The sequence below is a fragment of the Pelobates fuscus genome, chromosome 5, assembly GCF_036172605.1.
Source record: "Pelobates fuscus isolate aPelFus1 chromosome 5, aPelFus1.pri, whole genome shotgun sequence".
In the NCBI taxonomy this organism is placed as follows: domain Eukaryota; kingdom Metazoa; phylum Chordata; class Amphibia; order Anura; family Pelobatidae; genus Pelobates; species Pelobates fuscus.
Window position 1 is genome coordinate 57,125,043 of NC_086321.1, and position 26,925 is coordinate 57,151,967.

General features: G+C 41.0%; 1 protein-coding gene across 1 annotated transcript in view; it reads left to right on the top strand.

The window, feature by feature from the left end:
* Positions 1-426: 426 nt before the first annotated feature.
* The window catches only part of LOC134610719 (elongation factor 2-like), a 36,808-nt gene continuing 10,309 nt past the window's right edge, over positions 427-26,925 (top strand). The window contains exons 1-7 of the mRNA XM_063453876.1: positions 427-532; positions 7,140-7,354; positions 13,889-14,070; positions 15,462-15,673; positions 16,570-16,751; positions 22,936-23,041; positions 24,709-24,822. Coding sequence (XP_063309946.1) covers positions 530-532; positions 7,140-7,354; positions 13,889-14,070; positions 15,462-15,673; positions 16,570-16,751; positions 22,936-23,041; positions 24,709-24,822 — 1,014 coding nt within the window. The 5' untranslated portion in view covers positions 427-529. The remainder of the gene's footprint in view (positions 533-7,139; positions 7,355-13,888; positions 14,071-15,461; positions 15,674-16,569; positions 16,752-22,935; positions 23,042-24,708; positions 24,823-26,925) is intronic.

Consider the following 26,925-nt stretch of genomic DNA (forward strand, 5'->3'; position numbering starts at 1 on the left):
ATGTGTTGATGTTCTAGAATCTCATTATCAAAAGAATCATTAAATAAATTAATTACATTTAGCATTTTACACTTCCAATGCACTTTAATAATTAGAATATTTTCATAAAATGAAATCTTTCACTGGTGCAGGAGCCATGGCTCATTTTTTCTAGCTCTAGTTAAAAAAAATATTAATAATAAATTTAAAAAAACAAAAAACAATTGCTGGATAATATACTGTATATATGAATGCCTGGTGCTGGGTGAGAGCCATGTACATTGCTGCAGACCCAGGACTGACTGGGTGAATGCAGGAATGTGGTCCTCACTGCAGAGCTGCCTGCATCACGTTGCCATAGTTACTGATCTCTTCCCCTCTCCCTCCCGACTGTCAGCGCGTAATCTCCTCCCGTTATCCCGCAGCCAGCCTGGGAGTGACGTCACCCCTCCTCTCTCCCCCTCCCTCTTTCTCTCTCTCCCGAGTCCTCCATCAGAGAGGCTGCTCTCTGCTCCCGGTCTGCTAGGGGAATCCGGAGCCATCCGCAACCATGGTGAGTGCTGGACACCCACTGAACCCTCACTGAAAGGCTGGGGACTCTCAGCCACCAGAGTAGCGCCCTCTTTTTTGGGTGGGGAGCCCGGATAGATAAGGAGGTGGGAGAGAAGGGATCTACCCCCCTGTTCCTTGACTGTGGGATACGGCCATTTTATACAGGGCTGGCCCTCCTGGCTGCTGAAGTTGGGGGTCATAGGATAATGCAGGATAGAGCTTTTAGGGGTGTTAGGGGCAGAGGTCACACACACACCACTTAATTGCGTCATTATTTTACAGGTTGGGTCATTAATTTGCGTCACTAGCAGGGGTAATAAACGTCACATCCTTGTGTCTGGCTGGGGCCAAGGGCACTGTGGCTACTGGGTATCCCCCTCCCAGGGACCATGCCCCCCCCCTTCTAAAACTGTGTATTTACAAGGGTTAAACAAAATAGCTACTTATAGAATGGATTCTGTCACTAGAAGAGTTTAATGGAATATCCCCTTAAATAATGGATAGCTACCTTCTGCCACTAGAAGGGTTACTATGAAAATCCCCTTAAATAATAAATAGCTGCCTTCTGCCATTAGAAGAATAACATTGAAAATCCCATTAAATAATAGATCGCTGCCTCCTGCCATAATAAGGGTTAACAATGCATTCCTGTATATAAATGGATGATCACTGTGTTATTGGAAGGGTAAATATATTGTACAGCGCTACGAAATCTGGCGCTATTGAAATAATATCTTCCTCCTATGTAATGTATAGGTTCCTAAGACATCAGACGGGTTGAAGAACATCCCTCTATAGTTAACAATATATGATATTGAGGGATTAACCAGATTTCGCTTTGTTTTTGAGACACTTAAAGAATTTTGTGTAGTCATTGGTGCCCTGAAAAACTATAAGCAAGCCTGATTAAAGGGACAGATATTTTAGCTTGGGTGTGTTTCTTAATGTCATAGAACATTGAATCCTTTCTGCATGGTGTCCCTGTCACCAGACATATTGCTGTCCACTTGCTGGATATGTGTCCACCTGTCATGTATCGGGTTTCATATCTAGTGGAAAGTAAAAACCCTTTAAGTGCCAGCGAGACAGATAGGGGTACAGTTGATGGCCAGCTTGGCAATGCTATTAATAAATATCTACTATTACGCCAAACAGTGCTGTGGTGCTGTTTGTGTTAAGGCAGAAACAGGAAAATTTTGTTATCTTGGCAGATGTAACGTATAGATTATTCTAGGCGAGTGCACTAGACAGCTTTAAAATCTCAAATACTCTCTCCTGGGCCAAACAGAATCCATTCAGCTTACGTAACACATGCTGTAGAATTAACCCACTGATGACCGTATTATTATTAATTACAACTATCTGGGATATTCTCTAAAGTGTTAATTAGTGTGAGTAGTAGACCAGAGTAGCCTACCCGAATATATAACTGATTTGGAGAATTTTATAGTTCAGTTACTTTGGCCTAAAAATCAAAGATTACTATAAAATTGTGTTCTGTTAATTTACTGTCAATCTCGATGACTTAAATGGTAACTCCAGTATACATCTTAAACATGCCCCTCAAACGCAGTCTATTATTGGTATATGTACTTGCAGAGATGTGTATGTATGTTTTGGAACACGCAGCATGATGATTCCAGGCGCCGCTACTAGACAATTATTGGATTGGCAGACTGCAGTGATTGCCACGCAGGCAATCCACAATTCTTCTCTATGAGAAGCCTTTGGTTGGTCCAGAGCTCATCATCCCTGATGATCTCACAGTGGGAGGAGCAGCTGCAATGACAACAAATGTCTCAAAGCTGGATTGCGGGTTAATTTATTTTTATTATTTATTTAAACAATGGGGGGTTGGCTAAATCTAAAGTACAAAGATCATTTAAAAAAATATATATATTGTACAGACATACCCGCGAGTGTACGTAAAGATGCCTCGCGAGTACAGACATTCCCGCGCCTCTTCTGTCCGCGAGTGAACAGGAAATTAAAGGTTCTATTCTCGCCCGGAGCAGCTCAGTTCAGTGTCATTGGGGCAAGAACCTTTCACACCTTCTAACATGGCACAGGTTAATCATCTCAAATTTATAATGCCTACTCCTAGCTGAACACACACACACACACACACATTATTATATATATATATTTTTTTTTTTTTCCTGCCCCTACATTGTCCATATTCTGCAATCTGCTGCCATCCAGTGAAAGGGTTTACCCTGCCATTTTCTATAACTATGACTTAGCTGCATTAGCCACAATTCTGAGGATTCAAAGTTAAACCATAAATGCTTAAAGTGATGAAGAGGTGTTTCTAAACAAAGTGTGCGAATAAGCTGCTAACAAATACAATTTGGCACTGTATTGACAGAAAATGGCCCAGTGGCCAGGTTTATTTTACTTTTCCTCCCAGTTTAAGGTTGTCAGATGAGTAAAACATTAAAGATAAATGGTACAATCTGGAATGAGATTTTTCTTTTTACTGGAAATAAAATCACTGGAAATCTGCAGTTGCAGTATCAGTAATGCCTGTAAATTACTATTGCAATGCAGTACATACATTGGGAAGTGAAAAAAGATATTGCTTCACATTAAAGGACCTATAGTGCCCTGATGGTGCCCCCATCCTCAGGCTCCCCCTCCTGCCGGGCTGGATGGAGAGGATGGGGCTAAACACGCACCTTTTCCAGCGCCGGGCTCCCTCGGCGGTGGGGACTCTCCTCCCATTCGGCTGAATGCGCACGCGCGGCAAGAGCTGCGCACGCATTCAGCCAGTCTCATAGGAAAGCATTCTCAATGCTTTCCTATGGACGCTGGCGCCTTCTCACTGTGAAAATCACAGTGAGAAGCGCCTCTAGCGGCTGTCAATGAGACAGCCACTAGAGGCTGGATTAACCCATTTGTAAACATAGCAGTTTCTCTGAAACTGCTGTTTACAGCAGAAAGTGTTAATCCTAGGTGGACCTGGCACCCAGACTACTTCATTAAGCTGAAGTGGTCTGGGTGCCTATAGTGGTCCTTTAAGTACATTTTCGTTTTACATACATGCTCTGGTCCCATTGTGTACTTAAAAGTGGGGTATGCCTGTATTTGAGAAATACAGTCCTGTCAATCAGCTGCATGTGTGCCAACAGTTGATAGACAGGCTAGAGCAGGAGAACCCTTGAACAGGCTAGAGCAGGAGAACCCTTGAACAGGCTGTTCTCCTTCTAACTATCAGAGCAACTACAGCACATGCTGTGATTATTGCTCTGGTAAGAGCTTTTTGCTTAACCTGAGGAATCTAGGAATGGAACCATCTAATTCTAATTGCGATGGGCTGGTAAGTAATGAAGGGTGAAGGCTGGCACCCTGCTTGAGGAGGCAAGGAATTTGTCAGGTCTTGAACGTACAGGTTAAAAATAATTTAGATGGAAAACATTCATAAACTTCCTCCAGGTAATTAATATTTATTAACCTTTCTGCGGCCAGTTCTGTCACATAGAACAGGGGTAGGCAACCAGATGTTGAGGACTACTTATCCCTTGATGCCTTTCAAGTGTCATAGCTGTAAGAGTATCATGGGACATGTAGTCCGCAGCATCTATTATGCTATATCTAGAGCATTGGAACGGACATCTGTGATTCTGCCCCTGTGTAAGGTAAGTTCTCCAACTCTGCTCTGGTTATAGCTTGGGTACTTTAACCTAAATTTTGTCACCCAGGTTTTTATTCAATACCATTCAGTGTTTAGTGAACTCTTTGTATGGAATTTGGACATGTGCCGTGTATCTTTCATTAGCAACAAATAAAAGGCTCAAATTAATTTGGAAAAATAAATAAATAAATAAATAAAAATCACAATGTGCAATGGATGCTCTGATTTGATAGTAGCCAGCAAGGTATTGAGGAATGATTTAACCAGACCCTGTTGCACTGCAGTGTGTTTGCAGGGTTTGTTAATCCCTAGGAAACACGGACCCACTGCTTCAAAAAAGGTTACTGGTTGTTGATTGACATGTTCGTGATCCTGCTTTTATCCATTATTTAGATATGTTCCCAGTGGGATCTCAGTATTTTATGATTTGAAGAGTGTTTAGCGGCCTTGCTTTTATATAGGTTAGATATAAAGTTCACTCCCCAGAATGTTAAATATTCTGTTTATCAGCGCCCTGATGTGTCTGAAAGATAAATGTTCATTTAGAAATCCACCACCCTTTATCCTGGAACTGAGCTCCTCCATCTTGGCTCCCTGTCAATCAATGTTATAAGTTCTGTTCTTTGCCACAGGCTGTCAGTGTAGGAAGAGGAGAAGAAAAAACCAATAGGGCAGATTTATCAAAGTGGAACACCATTTTGCACCCTTTATTAAATCTTCTTTTCTTGTCTGTCATTTCAGAACGTATTCCAATTTATTCTGGGACACAGGGGATTTTATCAAGTGTTCTGTTTCATTTCTCTCTGAATTTCAGTAGTTTTTTCTGAAATTGATATCTCTTGTAAAAAGTGGCAGAATTTAAGCAGAGAGAGGATTTGTTCATTATTTTTAAACTTGATAAGTCCTAATGGGCAACGGGCTGGGTTTTCTTGACTTGTACATAGATCTCAAATGCCTGTTAATTGCTGCATTGAATTCCCATTCATAAAACGGTCTTGGAAAAAGGTACGTTTCTTTTAAAGCCAGTTTTATGAATGGGGGATTCAATGATATGTTGAGAGCGTCAGCTGACCACTCTCAGCCAATCAGCGGCGTTGCCCGATTCTGCAAGAACCTGTCAGTTTGGAGATCTTTAGAAAACAGAATGGCTGGGATATTTGGCACTAGAACCAAGACTTTCAGGTTAAACAGTTTAAGAATGGTTTACCCATTAAGGTAGCCAGCGCCAGGAACATCTTGGCACCATAACTTCATTTTAATTAAGTTGTTATGGTGCCTAAACTGTTCCTTTAACCCATTTGCCAGGTAAGTGTAGAAAGAATTCATAAAACAAAGTAGTCCTAAATTGGTCTTATTTTATACAGAAAAGTAGATCAGAAATGAACAGGTTCTGGAAGAGGAAGAGAAGATGAAACGATAGAAGCTAGGCAAGTTTGAGGTGACAGCCACTCTAAATGTATACTTTATTTTTCTTCTTATGTGAGATACATCCTTGCAGTGTACTCCAATTTATGACCCAAATCTTCTAGCTGCCATATCCTTTATGTGATTCAATCGTAATCTGACATTTTTTTCCAATTTTCATTGAGAACATTTTTGCCTTACCCTGCTTTTCACATCTAGTCATTTCTTTCAGTCTGCTTTGTAGAATTTGTTCTTCTGACGTAATTCTTTTCAGTCTGATGTTGTGGCCTTTGCAGTAATGATTCATTTGTATTCGGCGTATGAGGACAATTGTAGATCAGCTTGTCATTCATATCTGAATGTCTCTCTGCATCCTTAATAATTTCCTTGTCAAACGAATTGGAGTTGGCTTTAATATTGGGGAGGGGAAGTTAAACTATACCAATAATCTCATGTAATAAATCTTGTGATCACAGCTATTCTGCTAACTTACCATAGGTCTGCCAACATAATATAACATAAATTATTATTCTGTCTGATCGACAGCCAGACTTGAATAACAAAAGTGTGTGTATAAAAGTGGCAGTTTCTATCAAAATCTGCACTTTTTGTAAAATGAAAAGAGAGGACATGCACTTCACATATTAAAGGAGTGCCAAAGGTTGCCTACCCCTACTCTACTTTCCTGTTTCTGAGCTGGGAGTGAGGCAAGGAGGATCTCACAGACTAATTTCCAGTTTTCAAACACTGCCCAATGCGAAGGTGCATGTATATGGCTGAAGGATCCTGTCATCTACAGGTGATCCTTACTTACTGACGTGTTCCGTTCTTACGACTCTGTCGTAAAAGGAATTGGTCGGTAAGTGAGTGCGCTAGAGAGCAAGTCTAGAGCAGGGAATCCATTAAATCTATGTTTGGGGGAAATTCCTCAAACAAAGACCAGCTCTCTAACGCGTGGAATCCCTGCGCTAGAGAGCTTGTCATAAGTCCGAGCAGTCGTAAAGCAGGTAAGTCGCAAAGTAAGGAATACCTGTACTAAATTTAGGCATGCACAAGAGTGCAACATTGATAACCATGGAGAACTCTGCTGATTCTCCATAGACGGAACATTTTTACTCTCAAGCACCACTAGTGATGGCTAAGGGTTTGCGAAAGCTTGACCGCAGTGGCTCTAGCTTTTGTCTGGCATAGGAAAAATACATAAGGCAAAGTAGTCCTAACTTTTTCTTATACGATTTGACTGGGTTGGAATTTTCGTGAAATTCCAACAAAGTATTTATGAACATTTTATAAAGATCTTATCTTAATGACATTTTTGTTTTTTGGGGTGGGGTGGCATGGTGACAAAGCAGGCTGCTTTAAAAAAAAGGGGGGGGGGGGGGCTCCTGGGAGATAAAGCAACGCTACGGCATAATAAATAAATGTATTTATTTATACCACTAGAGTGTTCCTTTAACTAAATATGTGCACTCTGTGTCCATGTATGTCTGTTTACTGTGCTATTTGCTGCAGAATTAGTTGTCTCCAAAGGTCTTGGAAATAATTTAAACCACTTTGCTTCTTCTTCCAGGTGAACTTCACCATAGACCAGATCCGAGCGATCATGGACAAGAAGTCCAACATTAGAAATATGTCTGTGATTGCTCATGTTGACCATGGCAAATCCACACTCACCGACTCTTTGGTGAGCAAAGCTGGTATCATTGCATCTGCCAGAGCAGGGGAGACACGTTTTACGGACACACGCAAGGATGAGCAGGAACGCTGCATCACTATTAAGTCCACGTAAGTACCAGCAAGTTATTTGAACACAACGAATATAATTGTCTGCTCTTAAGAAAACTTACTTGGAAAATGATTTACAAATTCAGACTAATCATGTTTGCTGACAACGCTAGCTCAAAATATCAGTGAATTAAAGAGACTCAACTATTTAATTTTTTTATTTTTTTGCTTCTGGATATGTTATATATATTCTTTTAAATGCTAAAGAATGTAATTTTAAAATTAAGTGGGTTTAATGACTTCCATTTATACATTTGCACGTGAAAGATTTGGTTTTAACATGCAATAGATAATGAATTCTTAAAGCAAACCGTTCACATATGACGTTCACTTTAACATGTACTCCTAAGACCGTAAACATGTCAGTTTTCTTTGTGATAACTTCTATATTTTTATTTATTTTTTGTTTTGTGTAGGAGCCTTCCCTATGCTTGCCAGGGGAATAGTTCTGTGAAGAGAGCAGGAGAACCCCCTGTAATAGGATTCTCCTGCTGTCCGTTATATAGACATGTATGCTGCCAGCATAGAGGTCTAATAACAAACATTGATTGACAAGTGGGTTAGCGGACAAATAATTAATTTTATTTGTAAGTCTTTTTCTAGCTTTGTAGAGGTCTATTTTTGTGTACTAGTGTGTACCATGGCAGATACAACTTTATTAACACTCCTGAATCCGTTAATAAAAACAAGTACCACCATCTTTGAAATCATCCACCAGAAGACCTTGTGTTGATCTTCTCTGCTGATTGGCTGGTATGGTCAGTACTGCTCCATGTGATCAGCTGTCAGTGGAAATAGGTGATAAACTGAATTCCATGTAACGGAACTTCAGTTCGATTTTTAATTACCTTGAGGTTTAGTGATTGTGCAATTCTTTCTTGTCAAATGATGGTAAAAACTGTTCTGAACATTGGATGCTGCTGTCTCCTGCTATATGTTGATGGTGAACATTGCTGTGAATGCTGCACTTGCTGGATGCTGCTATCTCTTGTTATGTTGATGGTAAACATTGCTGTGGATGCTGCTGTCTCCTGCTATATGTTGATGGTGAACATTGCTGTGAATGTTACAGTTGCTGGATGCTGCTGTCTCTTGTTATGTTGATGGTAAACATTACTGTGAATGCTGCACTTGCTGGATGCTGCTGTCCCCTGCTATATGTTGATGATGAACATTGCTGTGAATGTTACAGTTGGTGGATGCTGCTGTCTCTTGTTATGTTGATGGGAAACATTACTGTGAATGCTGCACTCGCTGGATGCTGCGGTCTCCTGCTATATGTTGATGGCGAACACTGCTGTGAATGTTACAGTTGCTGGATGCTGCTGTCTCCTGCTATATGTTGATGATGAACATTGCTGTGAATGTTACAGTTGGTGGATGCTGCTGTCTCTTGTTATGTTGATGGTAAACATTGCGGTGGATGATGCTGTCTCCTGCTATGTTATGGCTTTTGAGAATAAATTATGTATTTTTCCTTTTTTTGCAGTTAAATAGTGTTTAACCTTGTCAGTGCATTTCTATATTCTTTGCTCCCTTGCTCTGGATAAGGCACACATGCTGAATCAGTGCCTGTACCCAAACCCGCACCCTCTGCAGTGTGAATATCCTAATGTCTTCCTCAGCAGGATCAGTTTCAATCTCCAGCCCTGCGCTGGTGCTATATTTAGCTTATGTTCTTTACTGATGATGAATTGAGTTGAGCTCTAGGTATTCAGGAAACTTCATTAAAAGAAAACTAAATAGATTAACTTTTGTTTTTCTTCTGTAATACTCTATCTTTGTGTGTGTGTGTGTGTATGCATTTGCCAAAAGCTGCCTCTATGTTTAATTTTGTTATCTAATGTATAAGTGTGTTTGTAAATTAAAATAAAATAGTGCAGGCTCTATGTTCATTTCTTCCAATATCAATGCTTTTCCGCAGTGCTCTGCATATGAGCAGTATTTGGTCGCCTGCCTTGCAGGATGACACTCCCCTTGAATGGTCACAAGCGTCACTAGTAATAGGAATTGATTTAATGGTGCATCCCCATGCTGCCCTCTCCAATGCTAGCAGGCATGCCTGAGAATGGGGCAATCCTAGCGAAGTGCAGGGAAGAGATAGGGTGCATGTGTTTTGAAGGCAGTTCTCCTCTTGTGAACTTTGTGAACTTGCCATGTATAGGAACTTCATTCTGAAACGTGTCTCCTTTTCACACTACGCCTGCTTCCTCTCCTTGTCAGTTGGGAGCTAAGGAACCAAAAAAAGACATTACACATAATCCTAGCTGCTCCGTGTCAAATGTCCCCTATATATGACTAAATAATATGTACAATTACACAGTAGTTATATTAGCCTGTTCGCACATTTCAGATCATATTTGCATCACTATTTTCAGTTCTGAATGTAGTTGATTTCTTTCTGTATACGCATCTGCATTTAATATCCTAAAGACTTCTTAATAGTTGCAGCCATGCTTGGACAAATCCCAGGGTCCACATTGCCACGGATCTTAACATATTCCTGCTGGCACATAACATTTTTTGCTATAGTATTATCATCTCTATGGATACATATCTTACTCTATTTTTAACATAAATTCATTAATTTAAGCTGGTTCCTAAAATCTTTTTTTTTTTTTATAAATTCTTTATTTTAAGATTTTCGTTGTCTTTGTGGTAAGGGTACAGAAGAGAAGAAGGGGATTAGAGTTTTATAACATAGTACATATAGCTTGGTTATCTTTGTTATGACAATCGTGTTTGTAAGGCGTATGTAGTGCTCAGTCTTTGGGTTTACTATCTTGTGTAATTCATCTTTTATTGTTCTGCCCACAGAAAAGGAGGGGAGGTAATAGGAGTGCCCTATTGGGGTTCGTCCCCGCCCACCTGCCCCCCCCCCCCACCGCCGCCCCACCCCCCCTCCAAGTCCTCGATGTATTTCATATGTGTGAGCGTGTGTGAGGAGGGGCCGAGCCGCGGCCAGGGGGGCAGGGGCCAGCCGGTGTGTGTTCCCGTTTGTATGCCTCAGTGTTTTGCGCTCTGCCTCCATTCGGGCACAACCTTGGTGCGGATGTTGACTTTCGGTACCTATCCTTGTATGGGGTAGTGAGATTTGTGATGTGCTATTGGTCTGTACCGGTGTACCGTCTTCTGTGGGTTGGGTGCCCCTTTGGTGTGTCCACGGCCGAGGCATTCGTGTCTATGGGGGGCGACTGGTGGTGGTGGGCTTTCGCGTGCACTACGTGGGGGGGGGGGGGGAAGGGAGGGGGCCTGGAGGGTTCGTATTTTCAGAAACCCTCTCTGTAGAGGGGTCAGACGGGGGGTGGCTGCTCCCCGCCCACGCCCGCAGGGTCCTTGGGGGGTGGGAAGGGGGGAGAAAAGAGAGGGAGAGAGAGAGAGAGAGAGAGAGAGAAGGAGAAAAAAAAAAGGGAAGGGGGTTTTGGAGGGGAGGGGGGGCCATGCATTGTATTCCGTGTTGGTGGTAGTTCTCCGCTGTGTTGTTGGCGTTGTTCGTACGCGATGCTCGCTCCTCTCGGGGTTATTTCAGGAGTGGCTGTTGGTTTAACAAGGGTCGTTTGTTGAGATCTCAGTCAAATTCCCGTGGTTCATGTCCCAGAGGTCCCATGTGCGGTGGAACGCTTTGTACGTGTCGTTTATTTGCGCCGTCAATTCGTCCAGATCACGGGTTTCTTTAATTTTCCTAATTATGGTGGAGATTGTAGGGATATTTTGGTCGGCCCATCGCTCTGCTATTGCTCGTCGTGCCGCTAGGTTAATCCGGGCGGTGAGTTTATTTTTGCTCCTAGTGAGCGTGTCTAGGGGTTTGCTGAGGAGCATGGTCCACGGTTGCGGCGTGATTGGCTTGTCTAAAATCGTTTCCGTAAGGCTTTTCACTTTGTCCCAGAGCGGCGTAATTTTGGGGCAGGTCCACCAGCAATGCAGGTAGGAGCCCGTCTCGCCGCATCATTTCCAGCACCCGTCATCTGTTTTTTGGCCCATTTTGTATAGTCTGTGTGGTGTCAAGTACCAGCGGTGCAGCGTCTTATATGCCTGCTCCTTGTGCGTAACGCATACAGTTAGGGAGTTTGTTGCTTCCCATATTTCGGCCCAGTCGCTGGGTTCGTCCGGTGGTCCCAGGTCCCTTTCCCATGCGGCGATGTAGGTGAGGTTGATTTGTGAGGCATGAGTCGTCAGTGTATTGTATATGATGGAGATTTGTCCTGGTTGTAGGGGGGCGTCGAAGCATTGTTTCTCGAATGGCGTTGGTGGTGAGGTACCAGCTTGTTTAATCATAGGCTGTTGTGCCAGGTCTCGCAATTGTATGTATCGAAAATAGTCCGCTGTGTTCAGAGTCTCCGCTTGTGGGAGTTCTGTGTATTTAAAGATTTCTCCCCGGTGGTACAGGTGAAGCAATCTCGAGATGTCTCTTTGATCGAATGCGAGGAAGTGTTTTGCCATCATGCCCGGGGGGAAAAGTTTATTGCGGTAAATTGGGGTTACGGGCGACAGGAAGGAGGATAGATCGTATTTTGGGTTGAGCTTGTCCCAGAGGGTTAGTGTGTGGGTGATTGCTGGCGAGGTAGGTGGCGGGAGTGGGCGGTGTGTGCGTGGCACCCACATGTAGGAGGAGGGTTGGTCCCAACCTAAGATGTCATGTTCCAGGTCCACCCAGCGTTTGGTGCCTGGGGGAGCATGCCATTGTTGGATGTGGGCCAGTTGGGCCGCGTTATAATAGTGCTGGAAGTTGGGTAGTCCCAGTCCACCTCGTAGTCTTGGGATATACATTGTGGTTCTGCGGATCCTGGGTCTCTTAGCTTTCCATATGAATTTATCGATGGCCGCTTGTAGGCGTTTGAAATCCTGCTTTGGTATCGGGATGGGTAGCGTCTGGAAGAGATAGAGGAATCGTGGTAGGAGATTCATTTTGATGGTAGTGACTCGTCCCAGCCACGACACCCCTAGTTTGTCCCAGCGTTGTAGGTCCGAATATGCTGTCGTGAGGAGCGGAGTGTAGTTGAGGCTGTATGTGTCTTCCAATGTCGAGGATAGTTTAGTGCCTAGGTACGTGAGAGCGGTTGTGGTGATGTGGAATGGAAATTAGTGGCGGAGCAGGTGTAATTGTGTAGGGGTCAACGCTATCGGCATGAGTGTGGATTTGGTTAAGTTAATTTTGTAGCCTCAGATGTTGGAGTATTCATCGATGAGGTTGAGTGTGGCGTGTAGGGAGGGGATGGGGTCAGTCAGTGTCAATAGGACGTCGTCTGCGTAGGCTGCCACGGTGTATGCCTCTTGCCTGATCCGTACTCCTTGGATGTTGGGGTGAGTGCGAAGTGCTTGAAGCAGGGGTTCCAATGAGATCGCAAAGAGCAAGGGAGAGAGGGGGCAGCCCTGCCTGGTCCCATTAGCTATGTGAAAGGTCTGGGCCTCCACGTTTGGCAGTAGAAGTTTCCCTGTAGGTCTGTGGTATATTGCGCGGATGATGTTCATAAAACCTGGTGGGAATTTCAGGTGTGCCAGGACGCCGTACATATATGGCCAGAGAAGGCGATCGAATGCCTTCTCTGCGTCCAACGATAACACGACCGATGGGATGTTTCGGTACTTGGTGTACCAGATCGTGTCGAAGGTCCTCCTGGTGTTATCCGCCGCCTGCCGTCTGGGAATGAATCCCTAAAATCTTAATTGAGGCGGAAAGTGTATTTAGTGCAACTGCTTTATCTTATCAAAGTTATTACAGTGTCTGGAGTCCCCTGGCACTGTCCTTCCATTCAGTGTTTAACCATTTTAATAAAGTCCCCAGCAGCCCATTTCCCGTGTGCTGCATGAGCTAATGAGTAGGCATTAGTCTAAGCATCAATGGGTGGCTGTGATTGGGTAAGAGTGTCGGTTGAGACTATTAAAGCACCCATTTGTGGCGTGATTTGGTTTGACTAGAAGGAAGTGTGTAATCTCTGCCTTGGTCAAACCATCAATGGAAGGCTGTGTTGTGGTTGACCAGGGACCCTTATTAGTGCTTAACTGCTTGTTTAACACTGTATGGTGTGATAGTAACAAATGACTCCAGGCGTCGTAACCAATTGAATGAGATGAAATGGTTATAATGCTTACAGTGTCCCTTTAAACTCCATACTAAAGGCTGGCAAAGCATCATGGGACTTGTAGTTCTTCAAGATCTGGTGATCTACAGTCTCCCCACCCCACCCAGTTTGAAGGTACACTCAATTGTATTTGTCTTCTGTAACTCATTTGGTCATTGTATCAAGATTGGCTCAAATACATTAGCAGAACTGATCAGAGTGCATATACCACGTAAATATGAACCCAAAATCAAAACTCCCATTTTCCATATCTTTGTTAACTTCTCCATTTTAAATACTAGTATTAGACGTATTGTGAATGTCTAAAGAAAAATGACAATTTTTTATTTATTTTTTTTCTTCCAAAAAGTAATATGTTGAAAATATTTACTTGAAGCTATCATGATGTTGTAAGTATTGCTTTATGGATTAAAGTCATGTTGTTTATTCATTTATTACAATTATCTTTCTGTAGGGCTATTTCCTTGTTCTATGAACTCTCAGAGAATGACATGGCCTTCATCAAGCAATGTAAAGATGGGTCTGGTTTCCTCATTAACCTTATAGACTCCCCAGGACATGTGGACTTCTCCTCCGAAGTGACCGCTGCTCTCCGAGTCACAGATGGTGCTCTTGTGGTGGTGGACTGTGTATCCGGTGAGCAGACCTGTTGAATGTAACATGGGTGTCATCTTAAATAAATTGGGATTTCAAGAATTTCTGGCATTTTGTTGTCCTGCAGAATATATGGATTAAGGTTCCTTCCAAGATGTCTGCAGAAATTCAAATGCCATGGTGGTGTACACTTTTATAGATATAAAACTGTTTTTAATGTATACATACCCAGAAGTTGGTGAATTGGTTGTCAATATTTGCATCCCTATATTTTTGGTCATGCTGTAAGAACCAGGATCTTTTGTGGAGTGTGCACACAGAGTATGTGCATGCCATGCACCCTGCTACTGACTTTCATGGGCCGATTATTGTTCCATTAGAGTCCAGATGGGTTCTGCCATTGAGCTTATTTAAACAAAAAAGTTAGATAACCTTGACATCATATACAGAAACAGCAAGAACATTATATCACTGGTTTGCCAGTTGTAGCAGAGCAGATAAATAAATGGTATTATTAAAATGCTACAGTTAGTAATAAATACATTTATTAATAATGGTGGAGTGTAATGAAGTTTAATTCCCCCCACCTCCCTTTCTAGTAAAAGCCTCTGGGAGATCCTTACTTGTGACAACTTCCTGGTCAATCCAATGCTTCTCATAGGGAAACATTGGGGAGTAGGGTGTACATGCAACAAGTGCTGTGCTGACAATGCTTTGCATAGAGATCTTTTGAGTCCAATGCTTCTCATATAGCACAAAGCAATCAGGAAGAGCACTCACTTGTCTCATCGACAGCCATGAGGGTGCACTTTAGGAGCTTTATGAAAGTGTTGAAGGGAGTAAGAAAGATGGAACACTGTTGACCCTTGAAGCAGCACTGTCACCATTTAGGGACTTCAGATTCGCAAAGTCTGCCGACTATGACATCGGTGGTGGTCGTCGAGGGGGTGTGCAATTGAAGGTCCAATTACTTACCAGAACCTATCCGGCGTGGGTGCCGCCATCTTGGTCCAGCGTGGTCCTTGTTGGCGCCAACGTCGCTGAGCGAGAAATCCGCATTGAGGTCTATTGAGGATCCCACCTGGGTCAAGAAAAGTCCAGCAGAAGAGAAATACAGAGACAAAGTCTCCCTATTTTGTCTCTGTATATCTCTTGACTGTGTTGGGATTTCAGTAAAATTCCAACACAGTCATAATAAGTATTTCATAAAGATATAATCAGTATGTTACTAAAGATAGAACTCGGTTTTTAGGAGGGTGTACAGTGCCGCTTTAAGGCAGATCAGCGCTACGGTTATTTAGGGGTTTAGAGTATTCCTTTTCATATTCTGATGTTATTAAACTTATGGTTTAAATCCTTACTGATTTTTTTTGATCTATTAATTGATTGTTCTTCAAACATAATATACATTGAGATCTTTTTCTCTGTTCTAGGTGTTTGCGTTCAGACAGAGACCGTTTTACGGCAGGCAATTGCCGAGAGGATCAAACCCGTGCTTATGATGAACAAGATGGACCGAGCTCTGCTCGAGTTGCAACTGGAACCTGAGGAGCTGTATCTGACCTTCCAACGTATCGTGGAGAATGTCAACGTGATCATCTCTACGTACGGAGAGGGAGAGACTGGCCCTATGGGGAATATTATGGTGAGCGCCACGTATCTTTTAACTTTCTTCTAGTTTCCAGGTCCTGAAGATTAATGGTGTTTAAAAATGGAAACAGTAAGGACATCTTATTTTAAAAGCCATGTATATTTAAAGAGGCATTGTAATCACTATAAGAATGTAGTGAATTGGCTATAGTGCCTGTTGTTCCCTTTCATTATCCCTCTATTCAGTGTTAAACCATTTCAAAAAATGTAACGTTAAATAAGGATTCCTGGCCACCTACAGTCCAGCCCCTAATGGAGGTGTGGCTAAGGCAGAGATTACAGATTTCCTTGTTGTCTTACCCTTCATACCAGCTGTGGGAGTTCTGATAGGCTAAAGGGTGTCAGCTGACACTCTCAGTCAATCACAGCTGCCCATTGCTGCTCAGGCTAATACTTCCTCGTTACCAAATCAGCACTGAGAGGATGAGCTGCTGGGAACTCTCATTTAACAAAATATAAAAACATTGAAAACTTTTTAATACTGAATGAAATGATGGAACCAGGGATCTCCTGACATTGTAACCATTTCAATGAGATGAAACAGACACATTGCCTACAATTTTCCTTTTATATGTGTTTTTAAGTTGGTTAGAAACAGAACTTTTCCTTGAAGGTCAGATCAATGTCATCCACTTTTTTTCGAAGTGGTAGCTAAATTCATAGCCTAAATTTCTACCCAACCAGGCAAATACCTCCAAATGATCCTAGATTCATCAGGAAAGTTCCAGTTTGGCACTTATTTCTATTTTCTCGCTGTCTTGTGTCCTGAGTCTTGTCTACATATAATCCAAGAAAATTGCTGATTTAATTCCATTTGTTGGCTTTGGTTTTTCTTCAATTTTTTTTCCCTGTGATACAAACAAGACTTCATTATGACATTGTTACTTGTAGATCGACCCTGTTATTGGTACTGTGGGTTTTGGATCTGGTCTGCATGGTTGGGCTTTTACCCTGAAGCAGTTTGCAGAAATGTACGTTGCCAAATTTGCTGCCAAAGGTGAAAAGGCACAGCTCAGTCCACTTGAACGTGCAAAGAAAGTTGAGGATATGATGAAGAAACTTTGGGGAGACAAGTGAGTAAAACTTACCAATCTGTGTCACTGACAGAACTCAAACACACTGGTCGGTCACTGGCAGAATGTTAAATAGTAAGCCCCTGCAAACAAACATTATTCTGTAGCATAAAAATATTAACCAGGTTTCTAGGACATAGAAACATAGAATGTGACGGCAGATAAGAACCATTCGGCCCATCTAGTCTGCCCAATTTTTAAATACTTTCATTAGTCCCTGGCCTTATCTTATGGTTAGGATAGCCTTTTGCATATCCCAAGCATGCTTAAACTCCTTTACTGTGTTAACCTCTACCATTTCAGCTGGAAAGCTATTCCATGCATCCACTACTCTCTCAGTAAAGTAATACTTCCTGATATTATTTTTAAACATTTGCCCCTCTAATTTAAGACTGTTCTCTTATTGTGGTAGTTTTTCTTCTTTTAAATATAGTCTCCTCCTTTACCCTGTTGATTCCCTTTATGTATTTAAATGTTTCCATCATATACCCCCTGTCTCGTCTTTCCTCCAAGCTATACATGTTAAGATCCTTTACCCTTTTCTGGTAAGTTTTATCCTGCAATCCATGAACCAGTTTAGTAGCCCTTCTCTGAACTCTCTCTAAGGTATCAATATCCTTCTGGAGATACGGTCTCCAGTACTGCGTACAATACTCCAACTGATGTCTCACCAGTGTTCTGTTCAATAGCATGAGCACGTCCCTCTTTCTACTGCTAATACCTCTCCCTATATAACCAAGCATTCTGCTAGCATTTCCTGCTGCTCTATTACATTGTCTGCCTACCTGTATAATGTTATCATATCCCCTCTGAGGCGCCGTTTTTCCAAACTAAAGAGATTTAACTTTTTTAACCTTTCTTCGTAACTATAATGCTCCATTCCTTTTATCAATTTTGTAGCTCGTCTCATGATATCCTTCTTTAGAACAGGTGCCCATAATTGCACGGCATATTTAAGGTGTGGTCTTACCAGCGATTTATAAAGAGGAAAAATTATATTTTCATCCCGAAAATTTATGCCCCTATTTATTTATTTATTTATTTATTTATACATGACAAACCCTTACTGGCCTTAGCAACTGCAGATTGACATTGCATATTGTTGCCTAATTTGTTTTCTATAACAAATATGCATACAGTAAAGGGGTTTAAGTATGCGTGGGATAGGCATAAGGCCATCCTAACTATAAGATAAGGTCAGGGACTAATGAAAGGATTGGGCAGACTAGATGGGCCGAATGGTTCTTATCTGCCGTCACATTATATGTTTCTATACAAATATATATTCGGGGCCAGTACAAACCATTATCTGGAAATCTATTCATTAACCGGACTTTACGTAGGACACAAGGTCACACATTTAGGCTGGAAGAAAGGAGATTTCATCTAAGGCAAAGAAAAGTGTTTTTTTTTGGGGGGGGGGGTTGTTTTTTTACAGTAAGAGTAAGAAGGATATGGAATTCTCTGCCTGAGAGGTGGTTTTATCAGAGTCCATACAGATGTTTAAACAACAATTGGATAAATACTTGCAAAAACATAACATACAGGGATATAATTTCTAATTAGTGGGGCAATAGCTGCTTGATCTAAGGAGACATCTGACTGCTTTTTGGGGGGGGATCAAGAAGGAATTTTTGAAGTGCTTCAGACTAGGTTTTTTTGCCTTCTTTTGGATCAACCGCAAAAACATATGTGAGGAAGGCTGAACTTGATGGACGCAAGTCTCTTTTCAGCTATGTAACTATGTTTCATTGTTGTGTTTAAGTTATTTAAAGGAACACTGCAAGCACCATAACCAATACTACCTGCTGTAGTTAAAGTGGCACTGTCATGCCGAACTTAACTTACCCAATCGCTTCATTTTCTCTTCCTCTCTCGGGATCTGTTCTTCTTTTCTTCCTATCTTATCTAGTTTTCCTTAAAACATAAGACAAAGTAGGGACCTAATTGTCTTGTGTATTTTTCCTACCCTTGACCAGATTTGACCCACTTCCTGTTGGCCATATACATTTTCCCACAATACTCACTCTTTTCTCCGTGATCTTGCAATGCCTCCTTTCACTTTTCCCGATCGTCCTGTCATTTAGACAGGACGCTGGCAAAACTACCAAATTTCGTCATAACCGAATGAGTATACTTTGTTCATTCGTGTTAGGACGCCATTTGGTACTTTCTGTTCAAAACAGCATTTCACTTGAATGAATGATATGCCGATCCTATTCGTGCCGGGGCTGCATTTTGCAGCTGCTTAGTAAAAGTTTACTAATACTAAGTAAAAATTACTTGGTATTCGGGGGGGCTGAGCCTGGATGCAGAGATGATCAGACGTGCATCGGCTGAGCTCCACAGACTGGGACTGATAAACTACGAATTACCGGGGCCACTCGCCAAACCGACCAGTCACCGACGACTTCCCAGATAAGGGAACGACGGTGCATCCAGGGATACCAAAATCCAGCCGTTTCGGCACTGAAAAGCTGTCGTTCAGGCTTGCGGCCTACACAAACGTGGGCAGAGGAGAGGCGGCCGCTCTCCGAGCCCTATACCCGGCGAAGTGCAAATAGCTCCAGGCTGTCCCTCACCCCCCCCCCCCCCCCCACTGGACCGGGTGGGGGTCATCCCGGTCCCCCCCTGACATACCCAGCACCAAGAAGCCGGCTACAAGAAGCCATCAAGCGACAAGATTAAGCAGCAACCGTCAAACTTAAAATGGCGGACACTCCTGACACACAAGCTCCTGACACAGAACAAATTGCGATGTCACTCCAGAGCACGTTTGAGCGTTTGCTCCACAACGTAGACAGGCTCTTTGCAAACTTCTGGGCAAAGTTAGAGGCCCACGCCATGGAGACACCGTGTCAGAACCAAGAGCACAGCAGAGAGAAGCAGGAGGTGAGCAGGCCCCCTCAAGGCGACCTCCCACATCAAATGTCTGACACAGCGCAAACGGACCAGACCAGGCCCAAGACCACCAGGGGCAAACTACCCCGACATCTGCTGCGGAGGCTGAGAATCCACCGCCGCTGGCGGCAACGCTACAGCAGGAGCACCAGCCGTCCCTTACATCAAAGAGACTTGGCCACGAAACAGAGGACCCGAACCTCTAACCCTGCGATGCTGCTCTTCACCACGACCCAGAGCTGGAGGGAATTCGAGCCCAGCTTCCACATGGCACAACCCATGGACAGTCTTTATTCCCCCCCAAGTCTGGGCATCGGCTGACGCTGGACTCTCTGACCAAGCCACCCTTATTCTGACACCAACATGCTAGAGAATAAGGCGTAAAGTATTTTCTGTTCCATTTTTTGTGTTTCATTAAAAATTTTCTGAGACCTCTCACACTGCTTTTCATATAAACTCTAACGATGTGGTCGCTAGGAACCCTGAGAAAACATGCATAACGTAGCTTTGATTAAGAGTATACAGCCTAGGGGGTTACTCATACTAGCCATGCAACCACGCCTGACTACTCACATACCTAATCTACTTAACATTATACATGTCTGCTGTACCCATAGGTCCCACCAGTTTTATTTTTCACCCAGACTTGTATTATGTCCAAGCTTTTAAATATACTGCGATAGGATACAGCAAAACAACTCTAACTCACTCGCAAGCTAACTACATTGCAGTTACTGTTAACCAATGTTAAGCCTGTTATACCGCCTTTGGTAATATTTTTAAAAATGTGCACACACTCATGCCACGAATAAGTTTATATGAATGTCTATATGTCTGTATGCACTATATGTTGTGGTGTATGGGATTGCCATGTACCTACCTGCACAATAAAAATACAGAATTTAAAAAAATTACTTGGTATTCATTAATAAGGGAGTTTTAAATCTCCCTTCTGCCCCTACTCACTATACCGTGATTAGGGGCATGTCTGCTAAACAAGAACATTCAGGACCACTTTGTAGACAGTGAATGTTGATGTGTGACTAGTTTGCCCTGATAAATCCACAGTAAATCTTCGAACATTACTTAAAGGGATACTACAGTGCTAGGAATACAAACCTGTATTTCTAGCATTATACTGCCATCTGCCCCCTTACTCCCCTCCTCCCCCCAGATTGACAGCCACTCGAGGCAGTCTTAGCCCTGCAAGGTAATCATTGCAGTTCCTCTAAAATTGTGCCCGGGACATCGCACCCAGACCACTACAATGAACTGAAGTGGTCTGGGTGTCCCTTTACATTCCATTGTTATTTAAAATCTGGGTAGAGGAAAAGGTAAATTAAGAGTTACACCGGCTGTTTTTCAGCCCTTCAACAAATAAAGGGGAAATGTCTTAATGAATGCCGCTTTCCTTTAAGATACCCTGTTATGTGCCTGCATCCCTCTGTTTGTACCTAGATTCAAACAAATAGTTAGAATAAATGACGTTTGATAACTGAATTACTGTAGTTACTTTGAGACAAGCAGACTGCATGGGAGTATTTGAAAGTGCCGTTTATCATCATATAACTTATAAATATCCTGACATATCCCAATTATTCTATCGGCAGACATTTTGTGCTATGATAGAAATTAAAATGTATATTGTCAGAATCACTCTGAACAGAGCAGACTCCATTTTGTTATTTTCAAGCTAACAAAAGACGCAAGATTTCTATCCTTTCTGTAAAACTAACCACTTGGCCAGAGCTAAGGAATGCTTGTATAAACAAATCAAAAGATAAGAAATGAGAACGGGGGATGGACAGACTGTCTAAATGCTAATGGAATATAAATAATTCTAAACCCAGACATTTGTGACAGAGAAGATTAAATAATTAAATTTTACTTTCGATATTGTATAACGTCCAATTGTAATTTAGAGGTCATATTTAGTGTATAACTGTCATATTAGAAATTATAGCTAAATTTGCCAGACACATAGTCTGAAGAAAGCCCAAAGAAACTCTTTGAACTGACAGAAAACTTAAATTATAAATAACCATAAAGTTAAGCTAAATGATGTCAGATTCGGCGATGCAAAGAAAGCAAAGGAGTGAGCAGTCGGGGGCAATGCAGAGAAATCCATGACAGATATCCACTCTAGGACACTGATAAATTCTTACACACCTCCATGCATAGAGACATTCAAACAAGTTCCCGAGACTACCTACTAATCTGATGAAAATATCTACTCAACTGGTAATTATACTGGTTTCATTTAATTAATCTTAATTAATTAAAATTTTTCTAATAGCATGATATATGACTGGATAAATCACGATCAGATTTCGATATTTAGAAATCTTAGTTACTAAAGAAGTATATAGTTATAACCATTCCATTCTGCAGATGGAAAGGAATAATAATTATATATTAGTGTGATTACATCACATGTTAGCATATCGTGATATTTATCCAGGTGTATTGATTTGCTCTAAAATAAGATAAAATATCTGTTTAGGCAAGTTAAAATTCTGCTTATAGAACATGGTAGATTACTCTTATTGGATGGTTCCAGGAAATGACTAATGAGCTGGTTTAAATGTTATTTTATTTAAAATTACATGAGAATAGGTCTTAATTACCTAGGAGGTCTAACCAGCATTGAAAGGGTTATTCTAACTGTCAGCTAAAGTTTTATGGCTTTAAGCTGCAAGCTCTGTGTCTGTGTGTAAGTTTCACTTTCGTTTCTCTGTGAAAGACAGTCATAAATCTTGTCTTAACCATTGGAATGTGTATTGCCATTGTAGTATATATATTATACTAAATATTCATTGATTATTATCACGCATGTTACATATTATTATTTAATTTGTCACAATAAATTGTATCTATTTTTATAACAAATTGTGATTTTATTTATATGGAATACATTTCACTTACACGATAACGATCTTTGGGATCTGAGAATTGAAATAGTGGGCAATTCTCAACTGTTTACTATTATTATCCCATAAATATCCCCACAGATAGTGGCAGAAAACAAAGGACAAAATACCAAATCGATTCAAATATCTATCAGAAATTCCAACCATAATATGTCATTACAGTCATTCCGGCCATAATATGTTGTGCTTTAGCCATTGTAATAAATCTGTAGAACAATTTTATTTTTTTTATTATTATTATTATTATTATTATTATTTATTTTTTTTAAATAGACTATTTATCTTTTCAGCATTTGTTTAAAAATGGATACACTGATGTTTTGTTTTTTTTTTACTATAATTCTGTTTTTAAGGTATTTTGATCCAGCTGCTGGAAAATTCAGCAAGTCTGCCACCTCCCCAGATGGGAAGAAGCTGCCACGAACATTCAGCCAGCTCATCTTGGATCCCATTTTCAAAGTAATGAAGTTTGTTTAATTAACATAATATATAACAAACACCCTCAGCCTAGAAAATTCTAGACTAGGAGTGTAGAAAGGGTTACAGAGGTAATTAAAGGCATAACCCTAGGAAATACAATACAATATGAGAAAAAATAGAGAGGAGAGGAGGCTCCTCAAGGAGTCAGTCTCCTCATTAGTAGTACCTCTTATGTAAAAATCAATCTCAGGACTTGAACCTTTTTTCAAGTCCTGAGATTGATTTTTACATAAGAGGTACTAGTAGTGAGGAGACTGACTCCTTGTTTGAGGAGTCTCCTCTCCTCTTTGTTTAATTAACGTATCAATAAGACTTTGCAGGGAGGCAATAATACATAATATAAACATTTATATAGCTGTTTTGGTCATATTCCCACATTTTTTTTTAAACTCTTGTTCTGTTATCTGTTTTTAGTGATTTAATCTACCTTGAAAGGACCACTCCCCCCCCCACACACACACAGCACCTCGACTTTAACTGCTGTTTGTAAAAGTGCTGATTTCGATTTGAAGTTCTCTTCACAATTTTGTTGGCTCCACAGAGCTAAAGGAAGTGGCAGGTACACTCCACTCTGATTGGTCATTTTCCCAGTACAGACTGAAAGTCTAGGCTGGAGGGACAAAAAGGAGCTTGCATAGAGTGCAGACGAAAGATCTACAGCCTTTTGCAAGCTGGTTTTAGATGTACCCCAACTAAAAAATACATACTTAAATGCATGCATGGTTTTTTTTTTTATACGGATTACTAAATAGTGATTTATTATTATTATTGCCATTTACCGGTATATAGCGCCCACAGATTCCGCAGCACTTGTGTGTCTGTGTCCTTTTAATTTTAGTCCTGACTCTTGTACCCAGCTCTGTAGTGCTAAGAAATCATAATTTTCCTTGTATTTAAAGTGTACCTGTCGTGGAACATATAATTTTATGTAAATATAACATAAAAAGTCATCTGTTTTCTTTGAAATGGTTGGCAGGAGCTTCAATAGAGTCACTAGCAACTTCCATTCACTTGTGCAAGCTATTCTCATTTATGGTTATTCAGCATTTCTTACTACTCTTTAGCATTCAAGTACATGGGAAGTATTCCCTGTGGTTTATGGGAAACGTACAGCTATAGGTTGTTTGTTTTTCTTCCCTCTGTGTGCTCACCATTTCAGTTTTTAAAAACAATAAGAGGTCGGAGTAATGACACGAAAGGCTTTTGCATTTCACTGAAAAACCATGTATCTGAGAAAAAAGTCAGAATGTGATGTCATCTAATTATTCTAGTTTGTTTAGTTTAGGACAGATTCCATTCCAATCTAAATGACTCACATTACACAAAGAGTTAATACAAAGACCGTGTGATTTGTAACCGTGATGTCAAACTCATGTGTTATGTGTGCACGAAATTTACATCCCAGAAATCGGCCAGCATTGAACATGACTTCTACTAGTCATTCACTGTGTTATAAACTATCTATTTTATAGAACTTTTCTAAACTTTTCACAATTTGATTATACATTTCAAATACAAATTCTGAGTATTGGATCGAACTGCTCTTGCTTGATAGTTTTCATGGCTGCTGTCTTGTTTAAATAATCATTAAAACATATTAAACTCGCCTGTATAACATTGGGATATTGCGCTATTTTCCCCTCTAGATATTTGATGCCATTATGAACTTTAAAAAAGACGAAACTGCCAAACTGATAGAAAAACTGGATATCAAGCTTGATGCAGAGGACAAGGAAAAGGAAGGCAAACAACTTCTTAAGGTAAGTGTGGAGCCTGATGATGAGCACAGCAAATGGACTGGAATCAGACGAGGTGTCATCGATTGGAAGCAATCAGCATTTTCCAGAGCTGAAAAAACATTAAACATCCACACTGCCACTAGCAGTCATGTACAGATAGACATCCTTGTGTCTCTTCAGCTGTTAATGGAGTAAACCTCCAATGGTCCCTTGATGTTACCAACTTATATAAAAATGGTAATGTGATCACCTTTATATACAGTTAAAGTGTGACACATTATCCAGATAGGTCATTTGGAGAAAAATCGAGATTGTAGAGGGGGGGGGTTGTGTTTGCTTGCTACTGCTTTTGTTTTTGTTTTTTGTTGCATATTTTAGTTTCTCAAGCCTGTTTTTAATTAACTGTAAAAGCTTTAAAATGACCCTCATCTCAGTACAGGTATGTTGGCTAATGTCCGATATATCTACGAATTCCATCTGCATGTGATAGGAAAATGACTACAAGGTTAATAATCCTTTTTACTGATATGCGTCCCAAGTGTCAAGTTGTTTGCTCCAATTATCTTTTCCCTTAGTACCTTCTACGAGCACATAGGACCTTTCCATCTCTTGAACACAGAAGGGTGGCAAGGGAACACCACTATGTTTTTGGGTTTTTTCCAGGATATAAAGGCACAGTGACGTATATAAAGGCATAAGTGACGTACACATGCTTCATCCCAGCCAGTCTGCTCTGTGATTAGTTTGTTAAAGCTAATGCCATAAAGTCAAAGTATTGTTTTTAACCCTTTCCTATACTGTTATTTTTATGCTATATTTTGTGCTAGTTGAAAGAAGATCAGTCTGTTAACTAAAGGCACTGCTTGTATATAAAGCTCACTTATTTACTTATTTCCCCTCTCGGTTTATTCCACCAACACACATTTGCTATAATAGCCGATCAGAGAATATGTTTGGGTGATTGATCATAAACTGCCAAACCGAATACTCGGACATTTTCTCTTAAGGATTGAACAGGCTTGAGAAAAATTTGCTAGACCTGTATTTCCCATGCTTGTCCTTCCGTTCACTTTATACATCAGCTTTTATAACGGCCATGTCTTTTTAATGTATTATTGATGGAAATATTGCCGAGATTGTTTTAGCACACGCATAGAACTTTATTTATTCATTACATTTCCTGTCTTCATCTTGCTGCTAAGTTTATATCGAAAGCCGCACGTGGGCCACAGTTCAGTTTGTTTAACTGAAATCTCGTATTTCCTAGGTAATGCATGACCTAATAACGAAGCGTTTAGTCTGTGACGATAGTTCCTTACTATGATTGTTTACATATTGGTACTGCCGTTGCACCCAGATTCTGTAAGAGAGATACATCTGATAAGGATTTGCACTGACCCAGTCTCTTCGCTTTACCACAGGTGAATTAGCTTCATTGACTGAGCCTGTGATTATCCTACTTCACATTAACAGGAATAGCCTAAGAACCTAGCAAGCCATTTGAGGACAGGATTAAAAGGAAATGCACTGCTTTCTTGTTTGGATTTTAAGTGAACCGTTGGGCACTTTCCCCCTTTACAGCATTATGTAGATTATTTTTAAATTGTAGCCTGAAGGTAGAGCCCAGCAAAAGTGAATTTTATTTTATTCATTCGTTAATTATTGTGGGGAAGACTGGTGAAATAGAAACTTTTTGACTCTCACCTCCCTATCTGACTGCAGAGGCCCAGAATTTGGCATATTGAATTGCATTTTTAAATAAAGCCTTGTAATGTGGGGGAAAGCACCAGCCAAATTAAAAGTACATCTGAACGGACCCACTGTATAAAACAATCTATATACAGATGAATTGCAGTTTAATAATCTACAAAATACTGTAATGAAGGAGTCTAGTCATGTTGGGTCCACAATATTGCTAGCATTCAATGTGTCAGTCTGCCATTTTGCTTTCATTGTTGCTTTTCCCATTGCCAGTTATAATTGTGTCCTCTGTTGCTTTGCCATTGCTGTTTTTAATGTGTATGTTGTTTTGTATCTTTCCCCTCATTTTTAGAAGTGAACCGATAAAAAGTCTGTTAGTGACAGGCAGAGAGCCCCTTTCACTAACAGGCTCTTACATTTCTG